The 21,194-nt window shown below is 38.8% G+C and overlaps 1 protein-coding gene across 1 annotated transcript; it reads right to left on the bottom strand.

Annotated features, from left to right (window-relative positions):
- Nucleotides 925–2,932, bottom strand: LOC109342540 (protein SHI RELATED SEQUENCE 5-like). Its single transcript, XM_019580510.1, has 2 exons — nt 2,166–2,932; nt 925–1,549 (listed from the first exon to the last, which is right to left on the bottom strand). The coding sequence occupies exons 1-2, from the start codon at nt 2,746–2,748 to the stop codon at nt 1,203–1,205; spliced, it is 930 nt and encodes a 309-aa protein (XP_019436055.1). The 5' UTR covers nt 2,749–2,932; the 3' UTR covers nt 925–1,202.

Below are 21,194 nucleotides of genomic sequence, written 5' to 3'. Positions count from 1 at the left end.
TAAACGATTTTGTTAAACTTAGTCCATCAAGATATAGAAATGTTAGGTGTAAAATTTAAATATACAACATACACCTCACAATATTAGATTATAGAAAACTAAAAGAGAAAGTGGAAAGTGTATGATGTTGCTGTACATTTGAGATGTACATATAACATTCATTGAGTTTGGTAATCAAAATAAGATATATTTTTTCTAAATGAAAGTACATAAATCTTTGAATAATTATTTCTTGCTAAATAATTATCTTGAGTCTATCTTCATCTTTATCCTTAGTGTGATGATAAGAAAACTTTAAGTTATATTTAGAACAAGTGAAAATATTACTATCAATTTATATATAAAAAATTAAAAGAAAATTTCAATGCATGAGAGAGAAAGATGATAAAAATCATCTGTGTAAAAATAATTTTGTTTTTCTATCTCAAAACAATCAAATAACTTCAAGTATAATAATGCAAATTTAAAAAATTAAATTATTTTTCATTTAATACATATTTATCCAATTCTTATTCATGGTATTGTGTTGAGTATATGTGAATGAGATAGAAGATCTAAATTCTACAAATTAAAGATAGGTTGCATCTTCCATGGCATGATCCCTCCCTCACCAGAAATCATGCAAAAGAGTTAAAATAATGCTTTAAAAAATTCCATGCATAACCAAACATGAAACCTATTTCATTCCAATTTGATCCGGCAAGCAAACTGGTAAACGGGAAAAGCCGCTTCGAGTTGAGCACCAACCATAAAGTTCATTCAATATAAACCCCAGAAAAAGAAAATTACTATAAAGAAATCAGAAATCAAATCAACCCAAATAACATTATATGATTATAATGCACACATCCAAATGCTGCCACAAAAAAACACACAAACTCCACAGCCAAATCAAAAATATATATATTTAGACTCTATAATTGAAAGTTGAGTCTTTCGATAAGAACGAAACACAAAACAAAACAAAACAAACACCCTTGAGTGGCCATTAATTTCATGCTCCCTGAATCATCGTGATTAATCATTTGTGGACTCTCTTAATACTAGTCTAGCTAGTATAGCTTCTTACTTCAGCTGATGATGTTACAACAAACAATGTAACCATTAAATCCAACACTAATAATTCTAATAAGAGTAGAAGAAAAACAAAATACTTGGCTTCTTTAATGATAATTATCATATTAGAGAGACACACGTAGCGCTTAGGATCTTGGTGGGCAAAATTGCGTACCAGCCATGAAAGCATTGAATGGAGGAGGGTAGAGTTGGGAAGGGTCAAAAGGGTTGCCGGTGGTGGTTGCGGTAGTGAGGGTGAGTTGTTGAGCATCGCCGCCGCCGCCACCCGAGGAACCCTCACCAGCTCCTCCAGCAATGGTGTAAGGACTATCTGGTCCTTGATCATAGAGAATTCCCTTGAAAACATGTCCTCCTATGTTCACTGCGGTTTGGTATGCATACCTCTCATCCGGTGCGTCCATTGGGCTCACTTTTACACACCGAAACACAGCTGGTGAGTTCAGTTCAGGTGGGAATTGTCCTTGCTCCAACCCTAATTATATATGAAATAATCAACAAAATTAACTAGGAAGCTAAATGATATAAACATATATATATATATATATTAGAACATTATTATTTCCAACATCAGAACTCTACAACTTTCTTAAACATCATATGGTGGTAATGAAGTTATTACATTCTATGAATAAATTTAAAACTTTAGGCAAAGTTGAAGTATTATTGAGGGAAAGGCCTTAATTGATGCTACGCTTCTCTCCATTTCATTTTTTTGGGGAGAAAAAAAGAAAAGAACAAGTTCCAATCAAATAACTAAGGATCACATGATGCAACTTAATAACTTGGTCAGTTTTACTCAGTAACAGTGATAGAATAAAAGAAGAAGAAAGAGAGAGAAAGTGTAACAAAAAAGGGAAGGTGGTGACTATTGAGTAACTATGGAGTATATAATTTCATTTTCACTACAAGAAAATTTGATATAGACCCGTTAGGTATTAGTCATATAGAAGACTATAGTTCCTCTAGATCTCATTCCATCTCATAATTTCTCTATCTTCATAGCCTTCAAAAAAACCTATAAACCTTAAAACTTATCCCTAACATGTAGCATATAATAATATTGTATCAAATAAGACCTTATTAATTACCTGTGGTAGTGACAGATAAAGAAGCAACACCTTGATTTTCTCTATTTCTTCTAGAAGAATGATCTCCTCCCCAAAACTGTTGCTGTTGCTGTTGTTCATTATGTTGTTGTTGTTGCTGTTTTTCACGGCGTTTAGCAGCGGGGACCCAAGTGCTCTTAACATGGGTTTGGCACTGAAACCCTCGACTCTTACAACAAGTTCTGCACCGAAGGTGAGGACAATCTTTCTTTGCTTGGTTCCCACAATCCTGACAATTTATTCCACCAAAACTAGATGACCCAGAAGCCCTCATCATTGTGAAACCAAATCTAGTACTCTCATCAGACACAGAAACAACGTCGTCCACCACGTTATTCGATGATGATGAGTTATTTCTTCTACTAGGTCCTACGCCACACGAGTAGTAGTTGTTGTTGGTATTGTTGTTGTTGTTGTTATGATACTGTGGCCATATCTCAAACCCTCTGTTATAGATCTCTTCGTTTCTGAACAAGAATGGTGTGTTAACTTGTCTTTGGTGTTGTTCTTCTTCGTCCTTGTTTTGTAGACCACCTTTTCCACCTAGGGAGAAAAAACCAGCCATGTGTTGTTGCACCTAAAAGCTGAATAAACGAGCCTTAATCCAGAGATAATAATATCCATAGCAGAACCTTCGAGAATCTTAAATTTTAGTTTAGGAAAGATCAGAGAGAGTAGAACTGTAATTTTTTTGGTTTTCAAGTGCAAAGTGTGGCTTTACTGACAACAGTAGTAGTAGTGGTGGTGTAGTATTCAGAGCTAGGCTTGCTTATTAATTTTCACCCACTCAAACTCTTTTCTTATTCTTTTTTTCTTCTGTTTCGTTTTTAGTAAATATTCAGTATCATCTCTAATGAATTAGGATCATAAAAATGTTATATTCTTACATGTGAAGGAAAAATATTATATCATATTACATTTTTCTCTTGTTTTGGATGTATTTGTCTCTCCATTAATGAAGAAGATATCAACTCGTTTCAAATTAATCATATTATATCATATCAATTAAAAAAATTAAATATTCATGACATTGTCAATTTTTATTCATTATGATAGGTCAGAGAAAGTGGTGAGACAACTTTATGGATAGCATATCCTCATCCCCACACGGCCTTGCACAATAACCAAGTGAGAGTCAGCTAAAAAATATCCACATTCGTGTCTGACATTGTAAAAAATATGTTTAATCATAAAAGAAAATCTTATCAATTCTCTTTTAATTAATTCCTCAAAGTGATGAATGTTAATTTATTCGATGATGATAATTTATATTGCTCCATAATTAAAATGATAATATAATTTGAAACAATTTTATCTGGTATATGTAAATGTAAAAGTGTTCAATTGCCTCTTCATTAATGGGGAGGATCCTAACTCGTTTGTGACATATTTTAGGACAACAAATCTTTGTCTGTATAGATGGTCTAGTATGGACTGTGATCATTTGTCTCAAAAAGTTTATGTCCTCATGTCCCTATCTAATTGGTAAAATATTAAATTATTTTTTTATAACTTTTTGAACACCATTGCTTTATATTATGGTGACCTTATCTTCTCGTTTATATTTGATTTAAGCAGCTTTTGTGGTAAACAGTTTCTCAAACCCGTAAGAAATAAAAATGGATAAAATATGAGGCATTTATGCTATCCATTACAATGTCAAAATGAATAAATTTATTTTTTTTCAATATAAATGTGCATTTATACCAATAAGCAGGGTTTAAATTCAAGTTTCTGACCTTCCAATAAATTACACCGTCAACATTTTGGGAGTTTTCAAAATCGCACTAACGTCACAATTATAGCCACATTGTTTTACATTGGTACAACAATTCATTAGTCACACACAACTGCTATTTAAAAGTGCAATAGGTTGTTAGATATAGATGGACTTCTTATACACAATATCAATGGAAATAGATTCGACGACTTTAAGACCAAAAAAAATTGTGATTTTAGATGATCTTAGCCATTGGTTATAACTAAAACTCAAATATTAAGGGATTCAAATTTTTGTCATCTATATATAAATAAAGCTTTTGTAAGATGGAGCATTTTTTTTTATATTTCAAAAGGAATTGGTGTATAGGAATAATACTTTCGGTACATATAAAAAGAAAATAAGTTTTTGCTAATTAAATCAACCAATTCTCCAAGGATGCAAAAGTAGAAATTGTTTTGTTCCCAGACTCATTAGGATATAAAATGTGATTGTTGAGATTCATAACTCCACAAATACATTATAACTTCCTTTTCATTCTCATAACCTATTTACACTTTTATCTTTTATTATCTTACTAGGTAGATTGGATGGAAAATTAATATTTAAGTCTCTTAATAATTTCAAGTCTTCAACCATTCGATAACAAGAGTATAATAAGTATATCCATTTCTTTAAAAAAATTCTCCTAAGTCCTCAATTTCAGAGATGATGCTAACAATACCCTAAAATGCAGTTTGCATTTATGGATTCGTTAGGTAGTGCACAAAAAAATGAAAAAGGAAAAACGAAATGGCATCAGTTATTAAGTTGATGTAGCTTAATTATGGTGCAGTTCCCAGTTTCGTGGACGTAATTATGTGATGGAATTAGAGGCTCTGCTACGCCGCCATGGCAAACTGCACTCATCAAGTATACTGTACAAGTGAAGTCTCTCATTTATGAATCACAACCCCAACTCTCTCTCTCAACCTCAAACTCACACTGTGCTTTTCGTTCAGAGAGAGAGAGAGAGCGTGTGTGCGCCTTGGGGAACATGAGCATCTGTTACCAGTGAGCCACTTATAGATGAGTTTTTAATGGGTACATAGTTATGGATGAGTTTGTGTGCGTGCAGACTATAGGAAAATTTGTATATATCATCTTTCACTTATACATAATTAGGGAGGTCCCACCCCCACTTTTGGGGAGAGGAGATATGCTCGCTAGTAAAGTAAAATAAATAAAATAATAAATAAATAATTTTTTAGCTGATATGATATATTATAATTGATAAAACAAAATTTGTATATACTTGAGGATAATAGATTATTGTGGCACTTTTAGACCGCTCTTACATATTTAGGTATGTTACCTAACGTCCAACCTAGTGAATCCACATATATAAAATTTTTAGAAAATAATTAAAAAAGTACAAATAATTTATATATTTGTGAACATGATTATTTTTTAATATTATCAATGATCTTTCTTCACCTTATTGTAAGGAACTAATCTCTTTCAGGATTTGTGGCTGTCTCTCTCAACAATTGTCACTATCAGAAATCGAATATTTTGACCTAACTAATCTCTTTTAGGGTTTGTGGCTATCCCTCTCAACAAGAGTTACTCTCAGAAATTGAATCTTTGACATGTGTACTTATTGTTATGAGAAAGAATTGTTTGGAAACGTATATATGTACAGACAACTAATAAACTACTGACAACACATTAAAATTTTAATTTTAAATAAGATTTAGTTATCTACACTATATATATACCTCTGTACTATATATAAAGACAAAACATGGTGTAACTTTCATCATGGTGTAATTTCTACTTCCTATTTTGTCTTTCATATTTTTTTATTTTTACAAAAAATTCATATAACTACCTATATGGTGTAATTATGTCCTACCTATTTTGCCCTTTTAGTTAAATAAAATTACAATTTTTTTCTCACATAATAAAAAATATTAATGAAAATTGGAGCAAGTTACATACTAAAAAATATCAAACCTCCAATAAAAATTTTCTTATGACAATTCATTTTCATACTTTTTATCATAAAAATGAAAATATCATAATGTGAGTCTCCAGCAACAAGCTAGTAAATTATAATACAAAAAATTATAAATATATTTATCTTTAAATATGATGTGTTATATATATCTTGATATAAGTTTGTATCATCCCTATGTATAATTACAATCATCTCCATGTATTTTGAGCCATACATTTTTCTCTCCCACTTTCAATGAATCTCATCCCCAATGTTTTGACCATCATCTAAAGGGTAATGTTTTTCCACGTGTCCTATCGATACCTTTTTCTTATTCGTCCTAGCACCGGAAAACCCGCTAGTACTTTCTTTGACCGTCCCCATACAAATTGATTGTATTATTCCAAATTTAAGTTAGGAACCAAATATCCATCTACACCATATTAGGATTTAGGAAATAAGGAGAGTGCATCACGTAAAATAAAGAGAGAAATGAAGAAGAAGAAAAACATAGGTCAAAGGAAGCATATGATTCAAATATTCATAAACTTTCTTTCTTATTCATTTATTTATTTTCATAAAATTTATTGTTGTTTCTTGATTCTAAAAGTTTCTATACCTATAAAGTATCAGAATATAAGTAGATATTACTTATTAATAATCTCAAAGCATAGCATTCATTGATAAGTTTATTTTCAAGTGTATTTGGAAAGGCACCCTATTAATAATCTCACTTTTTTCAATTTCAGGTCTTCCATGGTGGATGTATCACTCAAAAGAGATTTTTTTGTATTACAATTATTCTCTCATGTTTTTGTTAAGGAACTAATCCCTTTCGGAGTTTATAGTTACCTCTTCCAGTAAATGTTGTTCTTAGAAATCAAATCATCAACTTTGAGAATCTAATAAAACCTTACATTATTAGACCAACATGGTACTAAAAAGGTTTTGCTATAAGTGATTATTATTTCACGTATGATTATTACCATATTGGATGGTGGATATACCTCTCATAATTTTCCATCACTTCCATGTCTCAGATAACTCCATGGTTTTTCTCATATTACTTACTTTTGTCATGCAAAAAGCATCATTGGTACTATCATTATGAGGTGATGGATGGGTCAGGTCTGATGTTAATCACGCCTAACTCATCACATTTACTTGACTAGTTATAGGAAGACCTACCTATACCTATATTTCAAAGAAAGAAAACGATGAATCATTATGGATTTTCATATTTATATTATACAGGGGAAGAGTTTAATATATATTTTTTTTATATTATCATTATATCATTTATTACTAATTTATATTATTTTTATTTCACAGATAATAGTTAAGATATAATTATAAATGATGTATGTAAAAAATACTTATACATACTTCTTTTGTGGGCAAAAAAATTATTTACTTATTAAATATACTAGAGGTACGAGAGAATACAAAATGTTCAAAAGAAATACATGTGTGTATAAAAATGCTAGAAATGATGTCTTAATAAGTTGTAGGGGTTGTCGTAAATCAAAATAAAACATAACAAGTTTGTTGCTCTTTCCATTATTTATCTAAAATAAAGATCTCACATTCACTATTTCTACTATTTGTTGGATAATGGTGTTAGAAAAATTAAAAATGACATTGTTACATATACCCTGAGTGTATACATATTAAATCTACATTTTTAAACTTAATTATACTGTGTTTAACTAATCAATTTAGTCATTTATATAGGACTGTCACATTTGCACTTATATAGTACCTATAGAAACATTGCTAGACACAAAGATATGAATTCTCTATCTTTATTAAATCAGAAAATTGATAGGATGTTGAAATGCATTATAAGCCAACTGCATTACTGCACTGCCTTTTCATTAAGGATATATTTATTCTCCAAGCCAAAATAAATAAATAATAGCAAACTAAAAATTAAATATCCGTAGCAGAAAATACATTAAATTAAATGTTATACATTCAATAAACTATGGGCTCTAAAACAAAATTTTCTTTATATTATTAGGTCATTTCATGTGAGGAAGCAGTTCAGATTGACCTCAAATGAGCCTCATTAATTGCATATTCAGAATTTCAAATAATATTCCAAGAGTTTATTAGCTGCCAAAGTATTATCATGTGCTAAGTTGGTTGAACATTGCACTTTTATGTTGTATTGACTAAAGAAATTGGAAGAAAAAACATCTAATATGACTTTTGCTTCCTCACGTGAATTTGTAATCTCATGAACTAATTAACCTAATGGAAAATATTTGTTGTTATTATATAGGCCACTTATTATGTTGTTGTTCAAAAAAATATCGTGCTTTTAGTTTTAGTCCTTACAAATGAAAGTTATTTTTTATTTGAGTCCTTATACTTTTAGATATTTTATTTTATTTTTTTGCTACTACAAATGATATATCTTACCCTATTAGGTAATGAATTAATTTCTTTTAGGGTGCGTGACTGCCCCTCCCAACAAGTGTGTCGCTCTTAGTAATTAAACAATTGACCTTCTAGTCATCCTGGGATCTAGCGGAGCCTTTCGACATTAAACAACACTTTGTTAGTGATTTTATCTTTATTATTTGCTAGGCAGTGACATGTGGATATTATTCTAATCATTTGCTATATTAATTGCCAACATGATTGGTTGTAATGTTGACACATCATTACTTAAATGCCCACTTCATATAAAATGTTAAGAAGTGAAACCAGAAATAAAATTTTGTAGAAAAAAACAAAAACGCCTACTTTTCTAGGACTAAAAACTAATTAAATCTATGATTATATAATGAAGTTAAGTAGTATCAAATCATTTTTCCTGAGGGATTAAAAAAAGTTGAAACAACATTGTGAGACAAACTAATGTGATTCCATACCTAATGCATATAACGTCATATTTACCTACAGTATTCTTGTCTGGTTATAAATAGTTGTTTTGTCCTGCATCTCCGAATTTCTAAAAGTAAATGATGGAGTAGTAGTATGGACAAAAATCTACTCAATAATGTTGTAGATTAACAAAAACATGCCATATTAATTTTAAAAATATTCAATATTCAATATTTTTCTATTTCTGTTTTAATATCATCGATTCAGAATATAGTTTGAGACACAGTTTGATCTAATTTATTCTTGTCGGAATGCAACTCCCATTAGAGATAGAGGTGAAAGAAGTTTGGCATTGGTCAATTTGTAAGGATTAAACAGCTTCATGCGTAGCTATCTTACCTAGCTAGCTGTCATTTGAAGAAAGTGAGAGGCACAAACTTGTTCAAAAATCCAAAGTAAAAAGGTATACTAGAGACAATGGTGCTAAGCTAGTGGGAAAGCCCTTAATTAAGTAGCAGTAAACACAATAAGTGAGACTCTCCACAAGACTCAATGATCAATATCAAATTGAAACCCTCACTATCAGTGATAATTCAGTAGCACGTGAACCACCCCAAAGGTAATTAATTTAAGACCACTAATAATTGGTTCCAATAAAATAGAAATGTTTGATAACTAAGTTAAGTAATTAGTCTTAAAGTTCAAGCTCAACTTACTATCACAATTTTTTTTGTACTATTGTTAAAATTTCTTTTATGATAAGAAATTAATTTCTTCAAGATGCGTGGGTACTCATCCCAATAAGACAGGTTACAATTGAGACAACTATATTATAATTAGTTAATTACAACCACATTATAATTTAGGTGTTCCACATTTTTCTATGATAATTTTTAACCTTATGGTTTCGGATGTTTACGTACCAATAATGAAAATCACATATTAAAATATGTGTTGCATTTGTTAATAAACCAAGTCATTATCGATGTATATCAACTGTAGTCACTGCATGCATCCAATTGATTAGATCCAAAATTTGACTCAGCTCATCTGAACTCGTGATGAGACATGTTTATAACATAGTTTTGTTAAGTTGTTAATCAATTAATTAAATACTTATTTATCTTATTTAGTAATTAGCTAATCATATTAAAATGACTACAATATAAAAATATTATAATAAATATTTAAGAGTGTGAAATTCAAAAACCAAACACAATTTGTATGACCAGAGAGCTCAACAGCAACATATAATATTTTGCAATAGCGTCTTTCGGTGGGGACCTATTTAAAAATTTAAAAACTATGTCAAAAACTTTTAAAAATTGGGAAAATCTATGTAAGAATTCAATGAAATATAGAGACCATGTTACCATTTAAAAAATATATAACAAGTTGTTTTAATAAGTTAAATGATGTTAAATTAATACACAAAATACTATTCTTGAAAATGGTAAAATGATGTTAAAGAACTTATAAGTCAATGGATTTTCAGACATGACTCAATCAGAATAGAATATTTTCTCATATTAGAATATAAGTTATCCCTTCAATTACTAAAATTGAGATATATATATTATTTTTTTAGTTTTTAGAAATATTTTTGTAAAAAATAATTAAATATGACAATGTATATATTATAATTTTAGAAACCAAAAGAAATAACTTATCTTTTAATATGATGAAATACTTTATTATTTTAGTCAATTTAGAACTTTTCAAACTGGAAGTTATAATCTCTAGAATTTTATAAAAGTCTTCTCTTACTAAATGGACGTACATAAACTTTCATTTTTTATTTAAAGATAATAAGCCATGGTGTGGATTTCTTACCTATTTATATATAGAAATTTTTTATCGTATGGTCCTTATTTTTTTTTATCAAATAACGTCATAACTTACTTATAATTCACTTATATGTCATGCCAAACATACTAAAGAAATGGTTTAAGAGAAAGTGTGTGTTTTTATTAGGAAGTGGTGTATTCTAGTTTTCCATTAAAACCTTTCTATTTTTTTATTCCTTAACCATTATCATAAGCTAGTGTATTGTTCACCAAAATGTTTGAAGAGCAAAAACATATTCATTCCTAAGATTGACATTATCAATCAATTTGGTCATTGAAACTACAGAAATGTCAATTTGGTCAACAAAAATGACAATTTGGTCAACAAAAATGACAATTTGGTCCAATGTTGGGAATTAAAATGACACTTACGCATGTTTCAACATTCTTATATATCTTATTTAGGAATATGATTTGTCTATATTTGATAAAAAAATTACTCAAAAAAAAAATTGGAATGTAAAAATACTTATGGACATGTCACTAATGAATGAAGGCAAAAAAATTAGAATCTCCTAAAAAGAATATATGTTTACATTTTTAGGCATCACAATCATCATCCTCTTATTCTCGATGATTTGTTCAAAATCATACCAATTACCAAAAGGTAGCTTAGGAAAATGCTTAATAAAATGGGTTTTCTCTAAAACTCAACGACATGTGGTTAATTGAGTAAAACTTGTATAGATTAGTGCATATTTGATGCATCTAATCAAATTGTTCCTACCCGGCGAACCGAAGAATCACATAATTGGTCGCTGAGGTGGGCCCCGCGTGTTGGGACCACCAGAGTTGACCTAAGAGACAACATGCTTTCAATACTTCACCAACCCACCTGCCAGCACGGCAGACAAGCTGCAGAACGGCTACCAAACCAACCAGAGGCTAAAAGACAAGAGTGGCATAGTGTACGGTCCTAGCAGACCGCCTGACACGGGAAAAGCAGCCCCCGACAATACCTTTGGTCGGCCACGCGTCGCACCACCTGCCAAGAGCCCAAAGTCAACTCTCCCTTCTATAAATAGGGGTCTCTACCAACAGGAAGTATCTTAACCTCTCTACTCTTTAACATTACTCACTCTACTACTCTCTACCTTCATTATTCTCATATTCCCATTCACTTAGTTCATACACTGACTTGATCGTCGGAGAACCTTTTCAGGTACCTCCACCGGCGGGTCCAGCTCTCCTACCTCATCTTGCTACTTTGACGATTATCCTCTTCTCCTTCCTCAGCAGCTGATCAACCATTGTCCGTACCTTTGTGTTCTAGGAAAGAACATTGGCGCCGTCTGTGCTTCCAACTCTCACCATGGTAACCACCAGAAACCGAGCTCTATCTACCAGCCAAGTCGACCCTGCCCCAAGTACTCTTCCCCCACCAAGACAACCATCCCATCAAGCTAGCCGAAGCCACCATACCACTCCAGAACAACAACCAACCACCCAACACCTTCTCCGGATGCTGGAACGCCAGGAGCGGCTCATCCAGCAACAGGCCGACGTAATACAAGAACTCCGCCAATCCAAAATAAACCCTGAAGATCACTCGGAACGCCTTGTTCACGAAAGTAACCGTGAAGAGTCAGCGAGCGAGTCTCGCCCACCATCCCAACCAACCCCGCACCACTCTTGTGGTGCTAGACATCCTTTTACACCTGCCATCATGGCTTACCCATTACCCTCCCATTTCAACCGCCCCACAAACATGGACCAATATGACGGAACGGCGGACCCACAAGATCACCTTGATGCCTTCGAGGCTTCTATGTTATTCCATGGGGCAACCGACCCCATCATTTGCAGGGCCTTCCCCCTGACTCTTAAAAAGGCGGCCCTCCAATGGTTCACCTGCCTGGCTCCAAATAGCATCAACACTTGGGGAACTCTAGCTTCGGCCTTCAACACAAGGTTCACGGCAAGCAAGGAGCAACCAAGGTCATCATACACATTGTCTGGCATTCGCCAAGGATCTAATGAATCCATTCGAGCATATCTAAATCGGTTTAATACCGAGGCCATGAAGGTGCATATCCTAAGCCCCGAAGTAGCAGTGCATGTCCTCGTTATGGGACTTCAGGAAGGTCTTTTCCGCACAGAATTGGCCAAATACACCGACCTTACCATGAAGGACCTCCCTTCCAAGGCCCAACAATTCATCAATCTAGAAGAAACCCACCATATACACACCCATGCCGAGCCCCAAACACATCACCCCTCACGGGAAGCCAAACGGAAATACTCCACCTATACCCCTCTGAACGCTAGCCGTTCACGAATTCTGCAAGAAGTACTCTCCACTCACCTCGTCCAACTCCCACGCCCCCGCCCTACCAAGCCAGACCCGCAAGACCGATCCAAATATTGTGACTATCACAGTATGTTCGACCACTTAACCAATGACTGCACCCAGCTCCGGGATACCATCGAAGATCTCATCCAGGCGGCGATTCATCGCAGGCCTAGAGCAACGTCGACGATCACCACAACATCGTCGACCAGAACCTCCAAGAAGGCGGTCCCCCCCACAATTTCAACAACGGCGCCCTACCCCACGACCTCAAGTGGATAGGCACCGGACAGACAACCGAAGGCCAAGGAGCCCAGTTCATATCAACACTATCTCAGGAGGCTTTGCTGCCGGGGGTACCTCTAGGACCGCCCAGAAAAAATATGTGCGGGAGGTAATGCACGTCGCTGCCAGAAACTCCCAGCAGAGACAGAACTACAACTCCCCCCATTATTTTCGACGATCGTGATTATGAAGGTGTCGTCCGAGGGCATGATGACCCCCTCGTCATCACCGCCAAACTCAACAACAAAAAAGGTTAGTCGCCTATTCATTGATGAGGGTAGCTCGGCTGACGTTATTTTTCAGAATCTGTTTGAAAAAATGGAGCTCTGAGACCGTGACCTCCTACCTTATGATGGACAGTTGGTCGGGTTTTCCGGTCAGGGAATCACCCCGAGGGGATATGTAGATATTTGGCACACAATCGGCGACCACCTCATGAGTAGGACTGTCCAAACAAAGTTCTTGGTCGTCCAGTGCGATTCAGCATACAACGCCATAATCGGCCGGCCAACTTTGAACAGGCTTGGAGCGATCGTCTCTACGCCCCACCTATGCATGAAGTTCCTCTCGATCAGCCTCCAAGTCTGCATAGTAAAAGGAGACCAGCATTCGGCTCGCAGATGCTACCAGATGAGCCTCCGCCCCCACTTCAACAAACAGCACGTCCCCCCTCTAAAAGATCTCGGGGCATGCACATGGTAGAATTGGACGTCCGAGCGGACGAAGGAGACTTTCGACCACAACCAGAAGGGGAAAAACAACTCTACAGTTGGGCCAATCCCCAGGACAGGTAGTGTACCTTGGCAGTTTCCTTCCAGCAAGCCAAAGGTTGCGGTTGGAGACATATTTGAAGGCAAACTAGGACCTCTTCACCTGGTTAGCGGCCGATATGCCTGGTATAGATCCTTCATTCGCCTGCCATCGACTGACAACAAAACAAGGTGCTAAACCAGTGGTGCAAAGAAGGCGAAAAATGGGGGCGGACAGGACCAAGGAAGTCGCTTTGAAAGTGGCTGAGTTGCTAGAGGCGGGTTTCATTCGCGAAATCACCTACACCACGTGGTTGGAAAATGTTGTATTGGTGAAGAAACCATCAGGGAAATGGCGGATGTGCGTGGACTACACAGATCTCAATAAGGTATGCCCTAAAGACCTTTATCCTCTTCCAAACATTGACCATTTGGTGGATAATTCTTCAGGCTATCAGTACTTGTCCTTCATGGACGCATATTCCGGTTACAATCAGATCCCGATGTACCCTCCCGGCCAAGAAAAAACAGCATTCATCACTGATCAGGCCGCCTACTGCTACACTGTCATGCCCTTTGGTTTGAAAAATGCTGGGGCAACTTATCAAAGGATGATGAGCAAGGTGTTTGTCGGCCAAACTGGAAAGCACATGGAGGTCTACATGGATGATATGATCGCCAAAAGCCTCCCCGACGAAGATCATGTATCCATTTTGGAAAGCATTTTTCAGCAACTCCGCAAGTATAACATGCGGCTAAACCCCGAAAAATGCACTTTCGGAGTGGAGGCGGGCAAATTCCTCGGTTTTCTCCTGACTAGCCGACAGATTGAGGCAAATCTGTCCAAATGCCAGGCAATCATTGACATGAGAAGCCCCCGCACGGTCAAGGAGGTCCAACAATTAAATGGGCGACTAGCTGCGTTGTCCAGGTTTCTCCTGTCCGCTGCAAAGCATTCACTCCCCTTGTTTCAGTTATTGAAGAAGAGCAAGAAGTTTGAATGGTCTGAGAGTTGCGAAGCGGCGTTCAACACTTTCAAACAATATATGGCCGTGTATCTGGCGAACTTTCAAACAATATTCTCTCCAAACCATTACGTGACAAACTTATGTATGTATATCTGGCCGTGTCCGACGGAGCAGTAGCGGCCGTGCTGATATGAGAAACGGCAGAAGGTCAAAACCCGGTTTATTTCACAAGCAAGGCCCTGCAAGGCCCGGAATTGAGGTATCAGAAGCTGGAGAAAGTGGCGTATGCATTGTTGGTCGCCACACGTAGGTTGCGCCAGTACTTCCAATCTCAAACAACAATTGTCAGAACCAATCAGGCAAATTTTGCATAAGCCAGAGTTGGCTGGGCGGATGATCACATGGTCAATAGAGCTCTCTCAATTTGACATCCACTTTGAACCTCGCACGGCCATCAAGAGCCAGATCATATCTAACTTCGTGGCCGAGCTGGCCGCACCAGAGGGCGATCCGGAACAGGTATGGACTATCTTCGTCGATGGATCTTCTAACCCGAGAGGCAACGGGGCTGGAATTCTGCTGGAAGATGGACAAGGAGTAACCATTGAACATTCTCTCACTTTCACATTTCCAACATCCAACAATCAGGCAGAATATGAGGCTTGCATCGCCATACTACAGCTAGCAAAAGAAGTGGGCGCCCACAAGGTATGAATTTGCAGCGATTCTCAATTACCTGTGTCTCAAATTACAAGTGCATATCAAACCAAGGACACCCTCCTCGGGAAATATTTGCTCAAAGTGAAAGAGCTCATGGTCGACTTCGATGAAGCGACCATTCAGCATGTGCCCCGTGAATGCAACGCCCGAGCAGATATCTTGTCCAAACTCGTCAGTACCAAATGCCTCGGGAATAATCGGTCTGTCGTCCAGGGAACAGTCTACCACCTAAGTGTCATGACAGTGGAACGAGTGGAGATCCCAGACAATTGGATGGGCCCTTTCATCCGATACATCCTTCATGGAACCATGCCTCCCGACCTGCAGGAAAAGCAACGGTTCCTCAGGTGTTCCTCTTGGTACACCCTGATCCGAGGAACACTGTATCGACGAGGATTCACCGCCCCCTTGCTTAAGTGCATTGGTCTGGATCGGGCGGACTACGTCCTCAGAGAAGTTCATGAGGGGAGTTGTGGGCACCATTTGGGCGCCGCCTCACTTGCTAAGAAGGTGTTATGTGCTGGGTACTACTGGCCCACGATGGAAAAGGACGCGATAGACCTCACTCGAAGATGCACTCGTTGCCAACTTTTCGCCGATTTCCACAAAGCCCCACCAGAAGAATTAACCACGACACAAGCGCCTTGGCCTTTCTATAGTTGGGGTATGGACATTCTGGGACCTCAAGCAACGGGGCAGCTGAAATTTTTGATAGTCATCATAGATTACTTCACCAAATGGGTAGAAGTAGAAGCATTGACTACCATCACTTCAGCAAATATCCATAAGTTCACTTGGCGAAGCATAATCACTCGTTTCGGCATCCCGTCCGCCATAGTAACGGATAACGGTACCCAATTCGCCGATCGAAGATTCCAAGAATTGTTATCAAGCCTCCGCATCAAACAACACTTCACTTCAGTAGAGCATCCACATACTAATGGGCAGGCCGAAGCAACAAACAAGGTCATCCTGAAAGGGATAAAGAAAAGGCTGGACGAGTCAAAGGCAAATTGGCCGGATCAACTCCATCATGTACTGTGGGCGTATCGAACCACTCCCCACTCTACGACCGGCGAGTCACCATTCAACTTAACATACGGCGCAGAGGCAATGATCCCGGTCGAGATAGGAGAACCTACCTGGCGAACGATTCAATTCAACTAGGGCGATAACCAATCTCTCCTCAGAAACAACCTCGATGAAGTGGAAGAAATCCGAGAAAGAGCCCGTCTCAGAGAGGAAAATATCAAAAAGAGAACCGCGGCGAAATTCAACTCTTCGGTTATTCCCCGCCAATTTACCGAGGGAACTCTGGTATTAAGGAGAGCAGACATAGGACGGGTAAAAGGCAAGCTAGGACCTAATTGGGAAGGACCTTACCGCATAATCAGCAAGATCGGCAAAGGAGCATACAAGCTTCAAGATTTATATGATTGAGACATTATACTCTATGATTGTTTTGAAGGATCATCTCCCAGCCTATTTTTCGCATTCACCCAAGGGGCTGGTCTTCGCCCCCTTGCCTGGTACCGTCTCACTTAATGATTGTTTCGCATTCACCCAAGGGGCCGGTCTTCGCCCCCCTTGCCTGGTGTCATCTCTGGTTTTTTACATTCACCCAAGGGGCCGGCCTTCGCCCCCTTGCCTGGTGCTATCTCTGGTTTTTTACATTCACCCAAAGGGTCGGTTTTCGCCCCCCTTACCTGATGCCGCCTCATGATGATTTTTTATATTCACCCAAGGGGCCGGTCTTCACCCCCCTTGTCCAGCGCCATCCCACTTAATGATTTTTCTACAGTTATCCGAGGGGCCGCCAGATTCAGAATTAAGTCCATCATACTCAAAATTGTTCACAAACACAACGTCTAGTGGTTATACAGAGTTGCATATAGAATTTAATAAAGGAGATTAGTGCAAAGATTTTTCATTAAAGAGAAACAAGTTACAAGGTGATTGTTCATTCGTTAAAAGGAAGCAAAATTACAAGGTACTTAAAAGCAAAAATTACAAAGTTCCCCCACCCTGGCCAGGAAAAGACATCAAGATTGGCTCACCATTGTCATCCCCCACTAACAGGCGCCCATCTTCCACACAGGCCCCCAACTGCATCCAAGACCAGTCTTTGTCTGGAAAAGCCAGAGCTAGTTGGGACTGGGCACTCTCCCAAGCATCCACAGCGGCTTCAACCACAGCTTTCTCCAACTGCTCTTTTTCAACCTCAACGGCCGCCCGTCCCTCCTCCAATGCCCGTACCTGAGTCTCCAGGGACGCCTTCTCCTCCCCTAATGCCTGCACCTGCCCCAGAAGTACGGCATTTTCTCGCTCGGCAACCTCAGCACGGGCTTTCCAAGCTACGGCCTCCTCTTTTCGCCGACGAAGCGCTTCATCTAAGGCACGGACCGCCCCTTCGGATTCCATCACCTGGGCGGTGAGTTTCAACTTGTCACTTTCCAGAAACCCCACGCGAGTGGATAGATTCGCCGCCTGGGCCTTGGCGACCTCGCCCAGCCTGATCAGCTCCGCCTTCTCGACGGAATAAAGATCAACCATCTTCTGCTTCTCCGCCTCATGAGCAGTCCGGAGCTTCGCCATCACGTCATCCGCCAGGCGCAACTCCAGAACCCCATTCATCTCGAAATAGTTCTAGATAGAAGCAATAAGGACAACACTTCCCTTTACGTTCTGCAGCAGGACAGACATGGATAACTTGTCGAAGGTCTCCTTGGCATGGGCATTGAGGAGCGCCTGCTCAATCGCCCTGGGGACACTAACAGGAGAAAGACAATCCTGACTCCCCCTAAAACCTTTCCTCCTGCTTGGCTCAGAGGAACGACCAACATCCTCTCCAGCTGTCTGCCCAGAGGAAGGGAGCACCGACGTACCGGCTTCTTCCCCAGTCGATACGGGCGGGGGGTTTCCAGTAGGATCAGCAGAAAGAACCGTTTAAGTAGGCACAGCAGGGGGCGTATCAGCAACCCTTTGGACCAGCTCTTGATCCATCAAATTCTCAGACTGCCCCGCACTCTTTGAAAAGGGCGGCACAACTGTTTGACTGGGGGACCCCTCAGTAGGACAGGGAACGAGGGATAACGTTCTCTAACGCTTGGAAGCAGCAGCGTCTTTCTTGACCAGGGCGGCGGTCCTTTTCAGAAGCAGGCTCTTCCTCAGCTTCTCACTCATTTTGGCTTTGAGTTCGACTACACAAAGAGGGAGAAAAACGTTAGTAACAGGATAAACAGATACATGCAGACAAAGCAGTAAAAGAAGTCGAAATCAGGTCCACCCACCAACAAGTTCCACTAAATCCCCGCCCCCGTCACGGATCGCCGAGCAAGGAAGAATTCCCCCCTCATCGATCCAGTAAGTTATGAGTTGGGCAGCTTTCGCCTCTTCCGGAGATAAGTCTTCGGTCTCCACTAAAAAGCCCTTGGAAGAGCGTTGATGGATGTCCCCCTTCCAGGCAAAGGGGAATCGCGGCTCGCCGGATTTGCTGAGGCACCAGTCATTCCACGCCCGCCTAACGTTGACCTTGAAGTACCCGCCCTTCCATTTTTTCTCATTTGAAGAGAACGGCGTGAATAGCCGCCATTTTGGCCGAGATTGCAGACTCGTCCACCCGTGACGCCCTTCCTTATCTTCGTCGGAATTGGTGTGGTGGCCGACCCGGAACATCCAAAAGAATAGCTTTAGAGTGCAAGGGATGCCCGCCGCCTGGCACATTATCTCGAATGCCTGAATGAACCCCCACGAGTTTGGGGTCAGTTGGCTCGGTGCAATCTGTAGATGCACCAAAATTTGAATATCCCACTCCTCAAGGGGGAGAGAAAGCCCCAAGCGCCGGATGTACGCCTCGTACAGAAAGAAGTTGTTCTTGTCTTTTTTCTCCTCGGCAAAGTCATGGCAGACCCTCTCCCCTGACCTAGGGGCGCTGGCCTCGGAACCATGAAAAGTTTCTTTGGCCAAAGGTATGCTGAGGGGAGTCCCATAGGGGAATGTGCTGGGAGTCCCGAGCACCTCTCTGTCCACCCACCAATAGTGGGAATCCTCCCCGGCCAGCTCCGCCGGAACGGACAGTTGAGGAGCCTTTGCCTTATATGTTCTCATCGTCATGAACCTGCCATCACAAGAGTCATCATACTCAGACCCAGACTCAGACTCAGACTCAGACTCGAAACTGTCACTCAGATTGAACCCATACTTGGCACGCAGTGAGGCCAAATAATCGTTGGAGCCCCTCTAGTGAAACCCTACACCTCCACCTTTGGGAGGAGGAGGGACGACGCTCAGCGGTTCAAGAACCTCCACCAATGCGTAAGACGAAGGCGGCGATTTTTGGAAACACGGTGGAGGTCTAGGAAGGATCTCCACGTCGGAATCAGACTCGTAATCACAAATGAAAACCATGAGAAACGAGTGTTACCTGGTTTTTTGAAGAAGTTGAAAATAGGAAGAATCCAGAAGAAGATCACGCTGGAAGCAAGAAGTCGCGGAAAGAATTCAGGGGTTTTGTGAAAATATGTAAAAGAGAAAAAGTCTCAAGACCCTCTATTTATAGAGGAACCTGGACCATGGGCCAAATGACCAGGCCCATCCATATCCTCATCAGGGACATAGAAAAACACTCAAGTGCAATCCAATGGAAACCCGAAAAACAAGGAAAATTCGGCGGAAACCAAAGGTCGTGCCACGTGCTGGCAGTTGAATGACCAGCGGTCACTCCCATGACACGACAAAGTTCGGCGGACATTAAGGGTCACAATAGGTAATGATGAAACGTCCCACTCCAGCTGATACATTACACAAGTTCATTAATACCTACCACGTGGCCCGGGTGTGAACACTCATTTTTGTCCGGCCTAGAAAAAGCCCAATTCGTTTCCAAAAATAAGTGTTCCATTTCAAGAAAATCCAAATAAAGTCTAAAGTGCTAAAAAAAAATTTTGTTTGGACCACCATAGGCCCACGTGTCATCTTCCAAAACAAAAAGAATAAAAATAAAAAAAGATCATTTTCTTTTGAATATTTATTAATTTTCGAATTTCAAAAAATAAAAAAATAATAAAAAAAGAATTTCAAAAGATTTTAATTTCAAATTTGAATTCAAATTCCAGATTTGAAATCAATTTTTAAAATCTCATGGTTAATGGAAATCAAATCAAGTTGATTGGATTTTAAGAAAAGGGAATATTTGATTTATTAAAAATTAAAGAGGGTAGGAAAAATTTTAGGATTTTAGTGTAGTATTTTTTTCCTATAAATAGTGGGTTAGGAAGAGGAGAAGAGGACACAGAAAGTATTATTGAAACCCTGCCAAAACATCCAAAAAAAAGCTTCCAAAACCCTGCCAAACGTGTTCTGCGAAAAAAAATAAAAATAAAAAATTTGCTGTGAGGATCAATCCTGTGTGGGTGGGTTCATCGTTTATCCGTGCATCAATGATCCCTAGCCGTTAGATCTGCATACTTCCTCCATCCGTGAGTTGACCACAAAAAGCAGCCAATCGCGGGACGAAATACGTCTTGGTCTCACTGCACAACAATCTCTTCTCGCCATAGTGTTTCTCTTTTTGCTGGGTATTCTATTCATTGCTTATCAGGTTTGCATTTTAGCTGT

This window comes from Lupinus angustifolius, chromosome LG03 (assembly GCF_001865875.1).
Source record: "Lupinus angustifolius cultivar Tanjil chromosome LG03, LupAngTanjil_v1.0, whole genome shotgun sequence".
Classification (NCBI taxonomy): Eukaryota; Viridiplantae; Streptophyta; class Magnoliopsida; order Fabales; family Fabaceae; genus Lupinus; species Lupinus angustifolius.
This window is presented reverse-complemented; position numbering and strand designations above follow the sequence as displayed.